The following is an 18,549-nucleotide window of genomic DNA, read 5'->3' as shown; positions in this document are numbered from 1 at the left end:
CCAAACTAAGGAAATTTGAAAAATAACATTTAAAAGGGTAACTATATGAAAAAGAAAATTTCAACCACTCCTTGTTGTATGCGATTTCTGCATCGCTATCCTTGGTATATCTCCATGTTTCACCCATAAAATCCCTAAAAAAATCTGGCTGTGGCCATTCATAGCTGTGTCTTGACACTCAGTGATACATGCTACATGGAGTTGTTGGATCGAAACAAGGTAAGTTCGTGATAATATGTCTTTAAAACAGTGGCGTCTTTAATTCTGCTCTCGCATGCTCTCGCCTCCAGTTATGGGTTTGCTGTTTAAAAAAAGTTTTTTTTTTCAAAAATGCCCTCCTGTTCAAATTTTTTCTTCCCCCAGAAAATTGAGATTTTAAGCTTTCCAATGATGTATCACACATGCATATTGGACAATTTTGAAATCTGGCCAAATTGGGGGTCTCAAAGCGGAACTTCAAGTCACCTGAGTGTTTTCCGCCGTATATTCGTCCAAGTTTTATTCATTTTTTCTTAACGCATTGCCAAAATGTATATGATCGGGAAAAATTATCGGGAATGATTGGAATTGAATCGGGAGAGGAAAAAAAGCAATCGGATCGGGAAATATCGGGATCGGTAGATACTCAAACTAAAACGATCGGGAGCAAAAAAACATGATCGGAACAACCCTAGTTTGCATTATTCATTTTTTACGCCAATTTTGACACTTTCACTGCAAATAAATATCAGCTCCAAAAATCGGTTACCAGCCCCTCCAACTACTAATAATCGGCATCGGTCCTGAAGAACTGGTCTTCAAAGGCCGCAGTGGGTTCTGTAACAACAGATCCAGCATTGGCAGTTCAGCCAATGAGGGGTCCAGGGCAACAAGAAGCACCTGACTGCAATCAAGTGATTGCACTTGTAAAACACAAGATTGGTCAAAAAAATTGTTCTCTTGATGTGTTGCAACGAAAAACCGCACCCACAACGGCCTTTTGTGGAATAGTTTGCCCACCCCTGTTCTAGGATAACAATATAGAACTGGGGTCCCTCTGATTTTATATGCCCGCTAAACACTAAAGTTTGGTGACAGGTCAAGACACAACATCAAGACAGGGACTGATTACTTCAAAATAAATACATTCATCAATTAAAAGACTCTTACGATATGGCTTCTTCTCGGTTTTCACCCCAGGAGAAACAGTGTCCAAACTGTGAGTCAGCAAATTCATGCAGACCCCCAGTTGCGCCGACACTAAAGTAACCCCAGACATTTTTACTGCTACGGAAGTTCAGCTCCTGAACAGTGCCTGAGCTGGGTTTGAACCCCTGTAAACAACAAGGCAAGAATTATCTTTAAGAAAATTAATGGAAGATTCATAGCACCGGTGAGACAATATCTACCTCATCGGGGTTCTCACTGGTGATCCGAGCAGCTATGACGTGTCCTCTTGGACTAGGTGGGCATTCTGGAGTGTCGAAGTTAATAATGCTGTCACCCCATGCAGTTTCTCCATAGAGCAAACGAATATCTTTGATTCTGTAAAGTGGGATGCCCATGGCAATCTGCAAAGGGCAATACAAAAAGTGTGACAACTTTTAAGTATGTGGCCAAATTCTGTAAATTGTGAGAAAACATAAAATGAGGACAAACGTATTTGAAAAAAACTTATTTAAAGCAACACTAGGCAACTTTTCAACCTTTATATTAAATATTTTCATAACATTTGTGATAATATTTCGACTGACGACTAGTTGAATTACACCTCTTTTATATCTTGGGGGGGTCTGTATCGATTTCATCGGCACTAATTAACTTTGAGGAGGGTAGCAGGAATACTGCCACACAAAAAAATACCACAAATATACTGACTGCTTTACGACATACGACTTACCCCTTTCCCATTCATTATAAAGACGGAAGTCGATGCCAAAGGTTTTCGCGCAAATTCTGCAAAGATGGCACAGCAACAGAAGAGACAAAAAGTTTTGTCTGAGGAGGAAAAAAAGGCAGGCTATCAGGGTGTACAGAATAAACATTGGGTAGGCTTTCCTTCGCTGGCGTGACGCCCCCCCCCCCCCCCCCCCCCATCCCACCTGAACTCATCAGCGCTGACGAGTTTGGGTGGGGTGAGGTGGATGAGCCTTATTACTTATTACCTACTAGAGCTGAAACGAGTACTCGAGCAACTCGAGTAACTCGAGTTTAAAAACTGATCCGAGTAATTTTATTCACCTCGATTAATCGTTTATTTTGACAGCTCTAAGCATCACGTTTTGCTCGGACTACTTTTAATGCGGGACAACGCGCTGTCACGTGCGGAGAGGAAGAAGTAAAAAAAAAAAAAAAAAACTTACTGCAGCCGACAGCCACCACAAACGACGCCGACGTTGCTAAATACTAGCCCGCACGATGCTACGTTGGTACAGGTAGCGTCTGATGCGTCTCATAGAGATCACATGTATGTTGAACTAGATGCGAAATGACAGACTCGGCCGCGTCTGGGCAGCGTTAGTAAACAGCCGCCATCTTAAAGCAGTAGAGCGCTAAGCGCTAATAAAGAGCGCTAAAGGCTCAAACATACCAGCAACGTGAACGTCGCGTCAACGATCTCGCCGCGATTACGCTTCGAAACGCGCCCGTTAAAGTCAATCAGCCAATGCACAACAGTCGTAGTGCGTCCGCGTGTTAGACGCGTCCCAGAAGCGCTAAACGCGACGCATGCGAAAAGAACAGCAGAGTTTGTTTTTTGACGCGAGACGCGGCCCCCCTGCGTCAATACTACTAGGTGGGATCGGGCAGGCCGGAAGTCACTAGTTTAAAAATACGGTGGATCCGGTCGATTTTCAAAATAATATGCAATCGTAACTTACTATATAAATAAAATAAACTGAAATGAGCTAAAACACCTGCAATTAATACAAATAATACACAAATCCTGCTACACAATTAAATTAATTCCTGCGTGGTGCTTTAACTTGAGAAAAAAACATCAATAAAGCTTAGAAAAATGTTCATAAGAAAAAAAATGTTAAAATCTTTGTCATTGGGATTGCTTTTTGCTTTAGCACATGACTTCTTTTTTCTTCTTTCTTTCAAAAAGAAAGCTGGCCAATACGCAGGGTCTGAAAGGCAAAGTGTTGTTATTTTATTAACTTTTAATACCCGCTATTCTCGCGCGATCTTGCAATCCTCGCGTCAACCGATCGAGCCGCTCCACAGATGCGCTGCTCGTGAAACGCGTCCTATGGAAATCGACGCCGAGCGTCACTGGTGCGTTATCGCGGCGGGATCGTTGACGCGACGTTGACGTTTCTAGTGTGTTTGAGCCTAAAGCGCTAATAAATAAGATTAACGTTACTGTCGCTACTAGCTCACGTAACGTTAGCCCTGCGGAAGGCTAGGTTTCAATTAATTATGACCACTGTCAAGCGTGGCTAACGTGTCTTACATACAGACTTTAACATAACATAGCATTGTGGAGTGATGAGGGTGTAAAATAAAAACTTAATCATGCTATCTATCAATTTTAGCTCAGTAGTCATTGCTGGATAAAACACCAAGTAGCACTGGTCCCTAATGTGCTCCAATACAGCCTGTATCGTACATTTATTTTGAACACTGCAAAAACTCAAAATCCTATCAGGACTTACAGTTTAGACTAACTTAAAACTTAACTAGAACTTAAAAATGGCTTGACACAAAGAGAAATTCAATTGAAACACGTGGGAAAAAATCCTAACTTTTAAGTGACGTGTGTTATCAAGCGTAACGGCATTAGGTAAGATATATATATATATATATATATATATATATATATATATATATATTTTTTTTTTTTTTTTTTTTTTAAATAAGATCTAAAAGTTTTTTGAGTGAAAGCAGTTAATTAGTTTTTTTTTTTAATTCTAGTTACATCTGAGATGCAATTGTTGGCTGTTTTCAACAATATACATCGAAAATAAAGACATTGACTGAAAATGGTTCAAGATTAGATGAAATGTCTTGTTTTCTCATGTATATTTATAATTGCTCTTCACCTAAAAATATATTTGTTTTATCCGATTACTCGATTAATCAATAGAATTTTCAGTCGATTACTCGATTACTAAAATATTCGATAGCTGCAGCCCTATTAACTACCTTACTTACCTGATTATTATTTATCCATTCACACAACCAGTGGAAACAGAATTGTTTAAAGGTCAACTGAAGATCCTTTCGGATTTTGTTCTTGAGCGTTTTACTCAGTTAAATTGTATTAAATGCATCATTCGCCGTCTCAAAACTCATATTTAAAAACAATTGACCACGTAGTTTTTGAGTTACTGCCATAGCAACACCTTAACAAGGAGAGACGCGCCTCACTGCCAACCGCTACCTGATGATATCAATTCCTGAGGACCCCGCAGGCACTTTAATACGAAAGAATAGCACCATGCTATTCTCGCCAGCTATTGCAAACATTTACTGGGTTTTTACTCAAAATCAAAATCACGATGCTGGATATAGGCTACCGTTTGTGAATGTCGAGCTGTCAATCGGCGTCATCACCAACATCTGATGCGCCGAGTAATTCGTCATCTGATGCCTTAGGTTCAAATATGTAGGCATTAATTGTAGATCATCTTTCCTGGGAGCCCTTGCCATCGTGAGCGTCACTAAAGAGCAATCCTGAATGGCTACTTTCTGTGGAAATAGCTACTGCTGCTATGGGACAATTAACAGAGTACAAAAAAACTAAAGAAACAAAAACTAGGGCTGTCAAACGATTAAAATTTTTAATCGAGTTATTTACAGCTTAAAAATTAATTAATCGTAATTAATCGCAATTAATCGCAATTCAAACCATCTATAAAACATGCCATATTTTTCTGTAAATTATATATATATATTCTGTAAAATAAATTGTTGGAATGGAAAGATAAGACACAAGATGGATATATACATTCAACACACAGTACACAAGGACTGTAGTGGGCATTTCACTCTACTGTCATTTAAATCTGTCTATGCTGTCCTCACTCTGAAGCGTCTACTTTTTCCAAAGCTAGACAGCTAGTGAACGACGCCTTAATAATCAGACTTCTTCCTTTTTCATCTGATTTATTAATAAAATGGCCTCAAACCACTGTCCTCTTTAGACCGTAGTGAAACTACAAAAAAAAGTACACAAGCATTGCATTAGCAACAACGTTAGCTTAGCACGCTATACAGGTTCACTAAACATAAACAAAAAGCGTCTCATACAAAAAATAGAACATTTCGCTTACTAACATAATATGTACATGCTTTACAACAACCATACTTACGGACAAATCTTGTCCAAGGATCATATAAGCACAACATTACAACGTAGGCGTCAGCCCGAGACGTCGTGCAGCCATATTGAACTGGCAAGAAAGCAATAAACCATGTCGCAAAGCGACCACAAGAGTTCGCTGTTAGACAGCACAAAAAACCTTGCTGTAAAACTTACCAAAAGGCAGAATACTGTCTGAGCGGGACATGTTGTGTCAAATATTTTAACGTGATTAATTAAAAAAATTAATTACCGCGCGTTAACGCGATAATTTTGACAGCCCTAAAAAAAAAAAACACAAATTATTTTCGCAGTTGCGTGTTAAAAATGGGATGGTTGTTTTAAAGAACTCGTCTAGAGTCTATATTCATAAAATTACCGTAATTTCCCGAATATAAGGCGCACCCGTGTATAATGCGCACCCCAAATTTACTTGTAAAATCTAGGGAAAATTATTGTACCTGTTTATAACGCGCACCCTAATTTTAGCACCAATAAATAGAAGAATACAAGAAAACACAGCTCGTGTACAGATACAGAAATGTCATTTTACTGACTGGTGAAACACAGCACAAGCATAGCACATTGGTAGTTTAAAACATTACCATAAACTGACAATATTTACGGTAATAATATGATTTGACAACTTCTCCAACTTACCAGAATCTAGGAGAAGACAAAACAGAAGTGACTTTTTTTTAAAGGCTGCTGTATAACTTGCTCGTTTCATCATGATGAATAAATGTTTCTTCCATGGATTGATACGGTAAAATGAAAGTGAGAACGTAAGTCGGAAATCCGTGAGAGCTCATCGCTGTCAACACGACAGTAACAATAGGAACTATTGTTATTTGGGTTTGAGTTTCCCGTGGGACAGATATAGTTGACGGACACAGCAAGTCTGTGTGCTTACGTTTGTTATGGTCGAGAGGGGTCCGAGTTGGGGAGCTGCAGTAAACATTGACTCAAATGAGTTCAAGAAACTAAATTCTGCGCTTTAGGAAGAGTGAAAAAAGCAGAATTTAACACAGACGAAATCATTCGACCGATTAGAGTGAAGTATTACCAAGACAAAATGGTGACGTCACGTAGCGTAATGGTTGGCAACAGGTCGCCGCATATGTTTCTTCAACACAACGTGGTGGTGTCAATTAAAAAAAAAATCGGTTTATGTAATATGTATATATTTCTGTCTCCATCCATGTACCCGTTTATAATGCGCACCATGATTTTACAAGTTGATTTTGGGGAAAAAAAAGTGCGTTATATTCGGGAAATTACAGTACACCGAAATTGGAAAAGCTCTTCAGCTGACCTTTAATTCATCTGCAAGCGAGCGGGAGTTTGATTTTTGATTGACTGATGATTTTACGACACTGTACGGGAGTGCCCTGGTCCTCATGGGAAACGCAGTCTTCGTTAAGGCAAAACACTACCGCTTATGTCCACCGGCGTCACTAAAATCGACCAGAACTGAAAAGTTACCAAGTGTTGCTCTAAACTAGTTTCAAATGCCTAATTCCTGCAGAACATTTGATTTTCAGTTCCTCCATTTTTTTCCAATTAAAGCTGTGGTATAAACAAAATGCATCATTTATTTTAATGTCACTTTTCTGTAAGTGTAATAGCTAGTTGTTCAAATAATTTAGCCTCTATTGTGTCGTGTGAGAGCATTCTTTGTTCACTGAGGGTTTTACCTGAAGTTGGGCTGCTGGAAGGTTTACATCTGCAATCATCTCTGTACAGGGATGTTCTACCTGTAGACGAGGATTCAGCTCCAAAAAATGAAAACTTCCGTCTTCAGAGAAAAGATATTCCACAGTTCCAGCACTGACATAGCCCACCATTTTGGCTAGTCTAACTGCATACTAGGTCAGAAAGAGGAGACAAAACATCATTTGCAGTCTTGCTTTTGTCAGTCTGCCCCATGGCAGCTGTGGTTACAATAAGAGCTTAGCGCCACCTATTGTGGAGTGAATGAATAATGGAATGTAAAGTATTTTAAATTGCCAGCAATGACAGCAAAAAGCATGTTTATTTCATATTTCACACAGTATTTTATGCTCCTAAATGAAATCGACCACTTAGACCTATTCAGTTTTTTTTAATCTTACGCCATGAAAATTGGATTGAGGAAGAAGGCGAATGTGACGTCAGCGGACTAATCATCTTCACAGTATAGCCATTACAATAATATGAATAAGGACTGCGGTTTCCACTGATTTTGTGGATACATTCGTTTGTTTTTCGAATCACGCCAGCCAAATGTGCTGCAGGCTTTTGTTGCTGCACTAGGGAGAGGCGTGTGAGCCTTTTCGTGTTTCAAAAAGGTCCTGTTCACCGCAGAGAATGGGCAAAACAAGTCTGACTACTGTGGGACCACTGGACAGACAAGGGAGTGAGTAAGCTACGTGTTTTATATTAGTATTTATTTATTTATATTAGTCACACACCATGGTTGCCGGCCAATAACGTCCGCGCTCTGCCAGCTACGCGCTCTCGTCTACGGTTACCGATTGTGTAGAGACTTCCACCACTCTCGGCCCTCTTCATGCACCCGCCAAGCAAGCACTATCCTCGGCTTGGGTAGCCAAGCGCTCCGACGTAAGCCGGTTTGTCCACCGAGAATGCGCCGTTTTCGGCGTTCAACGACAAGCTGAAACTTGCTCGCCACCATTGGCTGGCTGATCGGTGAAGGCTATCACCCCTGCCGCCGTGTGTGACATGAGTCGGGGTAGTTTTGTGTGATTTTTAGTTTTCGAAAAGCGAGGAAGACTTAGAAGAGCAGCTCTGTTCAGGTTAGCATGTAGCATAGCTCTCACACTTTTGTTTACACTCTTTCCTTGTCTCCGAGTCCCCGCAGGGAAATGACATGAGCCGACTAACTCCGGTGGCGTAAAATACCATTCGGAAGGTTTAAGAAGTTTGCAGTTTTGACCATTATGCAGTAATTTAGCCCTTTCATAGTGAATAAATGCATTTTTAATATTTCATATTCTGCTTAGCACAAGACGATTTTTTGTCACGACCATACAATTTTTAACAATTGGGGAAAAATTCTTAGATAAAAAGACTATCCTGTAAAAATATTCCTGCTCTCTGTTGCATTTTCCTCGTTCTGAATCTTCCTCCTCCATTGGTCTGAATTCTAAATCAGCTGAAATCGTTACTCTGCCAACATCATCACCCAGATGGCGGCGCCAGAGCGCTATAATGACAGGAGTTGCTAAACGGCAGATTGAAAGACTCATTTCTCGTCATCTGCGCTTTGCGAAATTGTACTTTGTAGTCGAATTGTCTCAAAATATGATTTTAATTTAAATAATAATGCGACTTAATATCTTTTATGGTGTCACAGGCACTTTAAATGTCCTGAAAGGCGCTACATAAATCAAAAGTTAAGAATGTAACTACGGTTCTATGAATCTGGCGGTCAGCAGGGATGAAATAGAACTAATCCAACATAACTTATTATTGTTATTGAATGAAATATACATGCAGATATAAGTTAACTAACCTGCTCCATATGCTCAAATGTCAAGGATGCAGCTACAGTTGCGGGGGCTTCCTCGATAATCTTCTGGTGCCTTCTTTGAATGGAGCAATCTCGACCAAATAGAGAGATAGCGTTACCATATTCATCAGCCAGTATCTGAACCTCCAGGTGTCTTGCATGCTGGGCTAGCTGCATGATGAAAATGGGCGAGCCAGGAACTTCTGTCTGAACCTACAAGTAAAAGGTTGGTATAACACTCAGAGCATTGGAAAAGTGGAGCTGTATAAAGAAAGGAATCCACGTACCTGCCTAAATGAGGTTGGAAAACTATCCGCACTTTCTACTTTCCGAATACCTTTTCCTCCACCACCCTCTGATGCTTTGATGACAACAGGATAACCAATTCTCTCAGCTCTCTAGCACAGTAACGTATGGGATACAACTTAAGAATTACAACTCCTCCTGAGACAAATTTTGAGTTCCAGATAGTATTGTTGAACATGCATACCGCCAGACCATCATCCACATCCAAAACACAGCCCTGTGTGTAGATCTCAGGAGGAACACTGATTACATTGCCGGGTACTTGGTCATTCTCTGTCCAGTCCACTCTCAGACCTAAAAGAGAACCAGAAGAGGTGAGAATTTTCTTGGTTAATAAACACAAACTAGGGCAGCACAGTGGTCTAGTGCAGTGTTTTTCAACCGGTGTGCCGCGGACGTTTGTAGGACTCTTGTGTAGAAGTGGGTAGTAAAGCGTTACAAGTACTCTGTTACATTTACTTGAGTAACTTTTTGAGAAAAATGTATTTCTAAAGGCCAAGTTATGCTTCCGCGGCAGAGCTGCACCGTCAAGGAAGACACGATTTGCGACCCTCCGCCATAGCCCCTCTTGTTCCTTCACAACAGCGTGTGACGTGGTGGACTGTGATTGGTCCGCTCATACTTTTTTCCGGTTCTGCACGAAATCACCACAGGGTACCCGCTGGTTATTAAAAGTATTTAAAAAGCATTGAATTTAGTTTTCCATTGCATGCATACATATGTGCGTGCCTGTGCTGCATGCACTCAGCACACATGCTTGTTGATTACATATGAGACTCCAGTAGCTTTAACAAATGTTTATTGGCCATCAACACGCTGTGGAATTAAAATTCAGATATACAAAATAAGGAAACACTTCTATATTTAACATTGTAAAATGTTAGCACTGCTACATTGAGGCTAATGGAAAAAAAGACAATGTATGGAGGTAGATTTGTGTCTTTATTATTCAATCCAAAAAAAAGTTGCTTCAATCAAATAAAAAGTTGCTTCAATCAAAATATATATTTTCAATAGAAGAAAACGTCACTTCAATCAAAAAAATGTGTTTGAATGCAAAAATAAATTTGAAACTCCCAAAAATATATTTGAAAACTATTTTTCTTTGATTGAAATTTTTTTTTTTTGATTTAAGTCAAGTTTTTTTTTTTTTTTTATTGAAACACCATTTTTGATTGAAGTCATGTAATTTTGCGTTGGGACCACATTTTGGCTAGGACATTTGTGTCTTTATTATTCAATCAAAAATTAAGTTGCTTCAAACAAAAAATATATATTTTCAAGAGAAAAATCACTTCAATCAAAAATTTTAAAAATATTCCATCGTAGAAAAAAAGGTTTGAATGTGAAAAAATATTTGAGACTCAGAAATTCGCATTTGAACACTTTATTTTGTGTTCAAATGCGAATTTCTGAGTCTCATTTGAACACTTTATTTTGTGTTAAAATTTTCGATTGACACAAAATAAAGTGTTTGATTTGACACAAAATAAAGTGTTCAAATGCGAATTTCTGAGTCTCAAATATTTTTTCACATTCAAACCTTTTTTTCTACGATGGAATATTTTTAAAATTTTTGATTGACACAAAATAAAGTGTTTGATTTGACACAAAATAAAGTGTTCAAATGCGAATTTCTGAGTCTCAAATATTTTTTCACATTCAAACCTTTTTTTCTACGATGGAATATTTTTAAAATTTTCGATTGACACAAAATAAAGTGTTTGATTTGACACAAAATAAAGTGTTCAAATGCGAATTTCTGAGTCTCAAATATTTTTTCACATTCAAACCTTTTTTTCTACGATGGAATATTTTTAAAATTTTTGATTGAAGTGATTTTTCTCTTGAAAATATATATTTTTTGTTTGAAGCAACTTAATTTTTGATTGAATAATAAAGACACAAATGTCCTAGCCAAAATGTGGTCCCAACGCAAAATTACATGACTTCAATCAAAAATGGTGTTTCAATAAAAAAAAAAAAAACTTGACTTAAATCAAAAAAAAAATTTTTCAATCAAAGAAAAATAGTTTTCAAATATATTTTTGGGAGTTTCAAATTTATTTTTGCATTCAAACACATTTTTTTGATTGAAGTGACGTTTTCTTCTATTGAAAATATATATTTTGATTGAAGCAACTTTTTATTTGATTGAAGCAACTTTTTTTTTGATTGAATAATAAAGACACAAATCTACCTCCATAACAATGTACTAACCACTTTAGTCTGCTGTAAAACATTGACAGCCTTCTGGACATCGCAAAATTGCGGTTAAAAGGTGACACATCAAACATGAAAACTCTGATGATAGTGAAGATCTGCAAACATTTTTTTATATCACTCTCCTGCTCCGTCACTAGAGCAGGAATGCTAGTTGTCACTAGCGAACTTGACACATGTAAGCTACTCCTCTCGTCTCATTTTTGATATTCATTTTGCTTTTGCTGCTCGTTTTGTGAAATATCGACAGGGCTATCCTTCCTATTAATATTACGTTCGGGTTCAAACTGAAAGGGAAGAACCGACGACGTTTATGAAGTTCCCAAGTGACACCGTGGAATTGTGGCAGCAAGCCCATGTGACGTCACCACCCTGTGACGTCAACAACAATAATGGTGACGTACGAGTTAAAATAATTTTACAAATTTTATTAAAACTAAAATAATTAAGAGGGCTTCTAATATCAAATTAGTATAACTTGTAATTTATGTTCTAAGAATTACATGTCTTTCTATCCTTGGATCCCTTTAAAATGACTCATTATGCATTGTGTGTGTTTTTAATATTTATAATTGTCAATAAAGTTTGTGTTTTATTTAAGAATAACAATTCATTGCATTTCAATAGGTGATTTATTAAGATGTATTGTCACTATATTCGTGGTTGAATAGGTTAAAAAAAAAAAAAAACAGGCAATAATATTGCATATCGCAATAACTTATGAGACAATATATTGCCTACTAAAATTTGTTATCGCAACAGGACTATGTGTACTTATCAGTAATGTCGATTTTGTGTAATGAGACAAGGGAAAAGAGGTCAAACCTGAGCCACTCCACGGTAATGTGGGAATATCTGCACTCTGGGCCACAATTGAGGAAGCCACCTTATCTCCAAGAGCCCACATAGCTTTACTGGATGGCCCTAAATTAAACACACAACTGAAAACAAGCACTAACAAGAAAAATATTTATCCCAAATTTAGTTTTACCCAAAAATGAAATTCCTGCTTTATTCAACAACTCGGGTAGTTTGGGATTTTCTGAGGCGTGGCCCCAGCCGGCCCACACTGCCTGTGAATTGACATACAGTATCTTGAGTTAGCCCACCCCACTCATTTTTTTTTTTTTTTTGTTAAATAATGAATTCAACAGTAATATTTACCTGCACTGGGATTCTTTTGGCAATGTCCACTATCAACTCTACATTGGCATAATTGTTATTGTTTGGCCCACCAGGCACCGGCACGTAGTGGTCTGCCATTTTGATATATTCTGAAAACAGCGACAGTTTCATTTAAAGGTATATTGATAAAGTAAAGTGTATCGCAAAAGTGAGTACACCACTTGTATTTCTGCAGATATTTATCTTTTCATGGGACCACACTCACAAAATGACACTTTGACACAATGAAAAGTAGTCTATGTGCAGCTTATATAATAAAGTTATTTTCCCCTCAAATTAACTCAAAATATAGCCATTAATATCTAAACCCCAGGCAACAAAAGTGAGTACACCCCTTAGAAACTACTAGAGCTGGGAATCTTTGGGCACCTAACGATTCGATTACAATTACGATTCAGAGGCTCAGATTCGATTATAAAACGATTATTGATGCACCTACCTCCTTTTTTTGTTTTTTTGTTTTTTTTACATAAATGTTTTGTACATTAGTTCCAAAATTGTTCAAAAAATCTCTCAGGCTAAACCAAACTACTATTTTAGTATCAAGTTAGCATATAACAGTAAACAAATATACAAAATTAACAGTACATAAAATACTCCAGTCCCCATTCTGTATCAGCAGCTTTAAACTACATTCAATTAATTTAATGTTGTGAATCAACTGTTAACAGTTGTTAAAATTGCTCCCGTTATTCCATAATTTCCCTTCAGTGTACTCTTGTCAAAGTTTAAAAACTATTTCATCATTTAAAGATAGATTCAAGACAAGATTTTGCCGATTTAGGAGTATTTTAGATCAAAAGTTAATTAGGTTCGCTACAACAGAACCTTCTAGAGAAGTCACTGCTTTAGTACTGCTTTAAGATGGCGGCTGTTTACTAACGCCGGAAAGTCTGTCATTTTGCATCTCGGTTCAATAATACAAGTTCTAACACCGCAATCGTCTGTCATTTTGCATCTAGTTCTACATATAATACAAGTTCTAACACCGCGATCGTCTGTCATTTTGCATCTAGTTCTACATATATATGATATCTACTGTAGCCGCAGTCAGGTATGATTTTTTTTTTTTATCTAGCGGCATGAGTTGAACATGATATTTACTCTCGGTCCGTTCCTCATTGCGTCCTAAAGACCGCGCTGACTGTGTTTTACTTCCACTTTACCTGGTATAATTCAATAATCGGAATTTGGATGCTTGTGAATCGTTCTCGAATCTTCCACGGCCGAATCGCGAATAATCTAAGAATCGGAAATTTCGCACGCCTCTATAAACTACATCCCTAAATGTCCAAATTGAGTACTGCTTCTCATTTTCCCTCCAAAATGTCATGTGACTCGTTACAGGAGTGCTGTCAGAATTGCTGCAGAGATTGAAGAGGTGGCGGGTCAGCCTGTTAGTGCTCAGACCATACGCCGCACTCTACATCAAATTGGTGTGCAAGGCTGTCACCCAGGAGGAAGCCTCTTCTGGAGACGGTACACAAGAAAGCCTGCAAACAGTTTGCTGAAGACATGTCAACAAAACACATGGATTACTGGAACCATGTCCTATGGTCTGATGAGACGGGCGGGACAAGCAGTACTCAATTTGGACATTTAGGGATGTACGTAGTTTCTAAGGGGTGTACTCACTTTTGTTGCCAGGGGTTTAGATATTCATGGCTATATTTTGAGTTATTTTGAGGGGAAAATAAATTAACTCTATTATATAAGCTGCACAGACTACTTTTCATTGTGTCAAAGTGATATTTGTCAGTGTTGTCCCATGAAAATATATACTTAAATATCTGCAGAAATGCGAGGGTTGTACTCACTTTTGTGATTCACTGTACTTAATAAGAACTGCAATGTAGTACCTGCATTAGCTTTTAAATCTTCAGGAGTTACCATCACCACAAAGCGGATGGTCCTCTCATTTCGGAACATCTCGTAAGACCAGCGTCGAATAGACCGCATGCATTTGACTGCAGCTATGCCGTTGTTAGCGATAAGCACCTGTAAAATAAACCACAAATGGCTAACTATAAAACACTAAGGCACAGATTTAGACAGCAGAAAAAAAACAACAGCAACAATTCACCATCAGTCAACTGCAAAAGAACTCAATGTTACAATGGAGAGATTGTCGTAAACACTAAAAGGAGATAAAGCCTAATCCAGAACCATCTTTCCCTATATATTTTGAATTCTTCATTAATCCATGTTCAACCATTCTACAAAATTTAGAAATACAAATAGTCAATGAAAACATCAAAGGTAGTTCAGGAAGAATACTTACTTTATCGATGACACGGTTTCCACCAAAGCGGGTGACAAACTCTGCAGGTGAAGCCACAGTGAAGTCTCTCGGAAGATCCATCTTTCTGTGTTCGCGTCCTTTTTTAACCAAGTGAAGACCAGACATGCTGGGCCTAGAGCAAGAAAATTTTGAAATATTTGTCTGAGCAAAAAAACTGTTTTGAGACTGAACCATTCCTTAATGTCAATGACAGATAGCTGAAAAGAGCCAAGAGTTCTATTCAACCACACCGGTAAACAACTGAAGAACAGAATGAAGAAAGTGAGCTGTTGAAATCAAAAGCCAAAGTCAAAGTCAAAGTTCAGTTTCTGCGATGGAGCAGCCCAATCTACAGTACTTTATGTCCTTATCTTGTTTTCTGCTGTTCTAAGTAAATGGTGTTTATGCAGACAGCATTTTTCACAGTAATAACTCGCAAAGTGCTTTACATGATTGCAACTGCTGTTCTAAATATAACTTAAATGTAACCGAGATATGGCAGGATTCAAATAAAACATATACTGTATTTCAATACCTAATGTCTTTCTTTAATACAGCAGTAGAAAAAATATCTGAACCTTTTGGAATTTCTCACATTTCTGCATAATATCACCATGAAATGTGATCTGATCTTTGTAAAAATCACACAGATGAAAAAACAGTGTCTGCTTTAACTAAAACCACCCAAACACTGAAAGGTTTTCATATTTTAATGAGAATATTATGCAAACAATGACAGAAAAACGAAAACATTAGGAGGGGTTTGAATATCAAACTATTTTAACTCATACTAACATTTATCTTTTAAGGAACTACAAGTATTTCTGTCCATGGTTCCCTTGAATAAAATCCATCAGAAATAGAGGTCAACCGATATGGGATTTTCAAATGCCGATATCTAAAAAAATTTCAGCTGATTGCCGATATCGAAAACAGATTTTGTCAGCAGATATGAGGCCGATATCCCTTATTTTAAATATAGCACGTAGATTATGAAAGGCAGTTTTTAAAAAAATGCTTCAACTGTTTCAAATTTACAATGATGACCTGAGACTTAAAGGGTTAATTTGGTCTAGTGCTACCAAACTAACGAACGCAGTACATCTTTTTATGATTATACACACTCAGTGCATTTGTACAACAGTACATTATTTTTCAAACAATTAAACCTTCTAGGACGTCACGATAAGATGTAAAAAAGTGAGAGTGAGAGTTTAAGACGATGCTCGCCATACTAAAGCTAATGCTAACGCGAATGCTACGCTACGAGTTACATTCATAGCGTAATGATCACTCAGTAAACACCTTAAAAGGCTAAACACTGCATATTCTCTAAATCAAGACAAAAAAAATCTTACAACATTTCCAAAACAGACAAGCCTGATGCTTCTTGTAGCAGCCTGTCTTCAAGCTGCTGCATGGTCCTTCCGGGGTGCGACTGTCAGTGAGAAGCTACCACACTAGCACACACAGATGCCTGATCAAAAATATTTTTTATCGGTTTATTCTTTTTGTTAATCGGCCGATGACAAATGTTGGAAAAAAAAAAGTCCATATATCAGCCAGCTATGCCGGCCGATATACAGTGACAGGAGACAGTACACAAGAAAGCCCGGAAACAGTTTGCTGAAGACATGTCAACAAAGCACATGGATTACTGGAACCATGTCCTATGGTCTGATGAGACGGGCGGGCTTTCTTGTGGACCATCTTCAGAAGAGGCTTCCTCCTGGGATGACAGCCATGCACACCAATTTGATGTACAGTGCGGCGCATGGTCTGAGCACTAACAGGCTGACCCCCCCACCTCTTTAATCTCTGCAGCAATGCTGACAGCACTCCTGTAACAAGTCACATGACCTTGTGGAGGGAAAATGACAAGCAGTACTCAATTTGGACACTTAGGGATGTACGTAGTTTCTAAGGGGTGTACTCTTGTTGCCGGGGGTTTGATATTAATGGCTATATTTTGAGTTATTTTGAGGGGAAATAAATTAACTATTATATAAGCTGCACACACACTACTTTTCATCGTTTCAAAGTGTCATTTTGTGTTGCAGTGTTGTCCCATGAAAAGGTATACTGAAATACCTGCAGAAATGCGAGGGGTGTACTCACTTTTGTGATACACTGTATCAGTCAACCTCTAATCAGAAACAAAAAAAGGACAGAACAGATTTTAAACGGTGTGAAAATTAATGGTGGTAAGATATGATTTATGGGCTTTTATTAAAAATATATTCTATGCCTTCACTGGCCACAACCAACACAGGCCCTCTATTAGGAATGCCTTACCCCCCCTAAAAGAAATCAATTTCCAGCACAGTCCAGCACTGTTCATTCCAAAGCCTCACTGGCGTGAAACCCTGAATGACTAACCTTTGTTGAAACACTTACCCATGTTTGGAAGTAAAATGTTTGCTCTGGGATTCAGTTGATATCAGCAATAAATACAGTATAAAGGCTGCACTTAAACTTAAAAGTACACAAGATTGAATTGAAGTACAATCTTCTGATCTCTTTTTTAAAGAAAGTCAGCACATACAGTACTTTATGTTAGTGGGTGTCCATTATCCAACTAATAAAAGCCATGTAAAAATTTGGCTACAAAATTCAATGATGATGCCATAGCGTTAAACAAGTATCATTCCACTTCCCTTCTCTGAAGCGAGCATACACAAAACATGCGTGCACTAATCCAGTGCTTAAGCACTTACATAACTACAAGAGTACACAGCTAGGTGAGTAATTCTTCCTGTTGAAACTCATCTACAGCAGCATCTGTTTGAAACGGCTGCAACAATAAAGACTAGAAACAAAACGCGCACACTAGCTATGACCTCAAATGACAAAGCTTGAAAGTGGCCTACCTTGGAAAATAGAGGTACCAGGTAGGACTTTGAAAAGCATCTCCCTCCATTATGTATTGGCAAGATTCATAATGTCGTGCGTTTTGAGAGTGAAAGGAGCAACATAATAACACTTCCTGGCTTCCGATTCTCTCCTCCCACTTGTGCATCAGATAAAACAGAGTAAGCATTACAACAAGTCGCCATTTACAAATCGAAACAGCGCAGACCCAAGAGAAGCAAAGTGTTCCTTGAACAGCAGTCAGATTAACAACCCTCTATCCATAGAACTAAACATTCCAAATTAACACGTAGTGGTACTCCTGAGGTCCAACACAAATTGTTCCAGAAAAGTGGATTTTAAACAATTTTAAAAAATGTAAAAAAAAATCATTAGGGTTGTTCCGATCATGTTTTTTTGCTCCCGATCCGATCCTGATCGTTTTAGTATGAGTATCTGCCGATGATTGCTTTTTTTTGCTCCCGATTCAATTCCAATCATTCCCGATAATTTTTCCCAATCATATACATTTTGGCAATGCATTAAGAAAAAAAATGAATAAAACTCTGACGAATATATACATTCAACATACAGTACATACAGTGAGGAGAACAAGTATTTGATACACTGCCGATTTTACTGGTTTTCCCACTTGCAAGCCATGTAGAGGTCTGTAATTTGTATCATAAATTCTCTTCAACTGTGAGGGACGGAATCTAATACAAAAATCCAGAAAATCACATTGTATAATTTTTAAATAATAAATTTGTATTTAACTGCATGAAATAAGTATTTGATACATTACCAACTAGTAAATATTTCGGCTCTCATTTCTTTTTTAAGAACCCCTCCTGTTCTCCACTCATTACCGGAAGTAACTGCACCTGTTTGAGCTTGTTACCT

General features: G+C 38.0%; 1 protein-coding gene across 3 annotated transcripts in view; it reads right to left on the bottom strand.

Annotated features, from left to right (window-relative positions):
• LOC130913089 (acetyl-CoA carboxylase-like) overlaps positions 1–18,549 on the bottom strand; it is a 100,284-nt gene that overhangs the window by 72,812 nt on the left and 8,923 nt on the right. For all 3 annotated transcript variants that reach the window (XM_057831399.1, XM_057831400.1, XM_057831401.1), the window contains exons 3-13: positions 14,797–14,929; positions 14,375–14,513; positions 12,495–12,604; positions 12,322–12,403; positions 12,156–12,254; positions 9,292–9,401; positions 9,089–9,199; positions 8,805–9,014; positions 6,985–7,155; positions 1,389–1,550; positions 1,150–1,313 (exon numbers count right to left, since the gene is read on the bottom strand). In XM_057831399.1, the coding sequence (XP_057687382.1) occupies positions 1,150–1,313; positions 1,389–1,550; positions 6,985–7,155; positions 8,805–9,014; positions 9,089–9,199; positions 9,292–9,401; positions 12,156–12,254; positions 12,322–12,403; positions 12,495–12,604; positions 14,375–14,513; positions 14,797–14,929 (1,491 nt within the window). The remainder of the gene's footprint in view (positions 1–1,149; positions 1,314–1,388; positions 1,551–6,984; positions 7,156–8,804; positions 9,015–9,088; positions 9,200–9,291; positions 9,402–12,155; positions 12,255–12,321; positions 12,404–12,494; positions 12,605–14,374; positions 14,514–14,796; positions 14,930–18,549) is intronic.

This window comes from Corythoichthys intestinalis, chromosome 3, assembly GCF_030265065.1.
Source record: "Corythoichthys intestinalis isolate RoL2023-P3 chromosome 3, ASM3026506v1, whole genome shotgun sequence".
Classification (NCBI taxonomy): domain Eukaryota; kingdom Metazoa; phylum Chordata; class Actinopteri; order Syngnathiformes; family Syngnathidae; genus Corythoichthys; species Corythoichthys intestinalis.
Note: the sequence above shows the minus strand (reverse complement) of the source record. Positions and strands in the feature narration are given on the sequence as shown.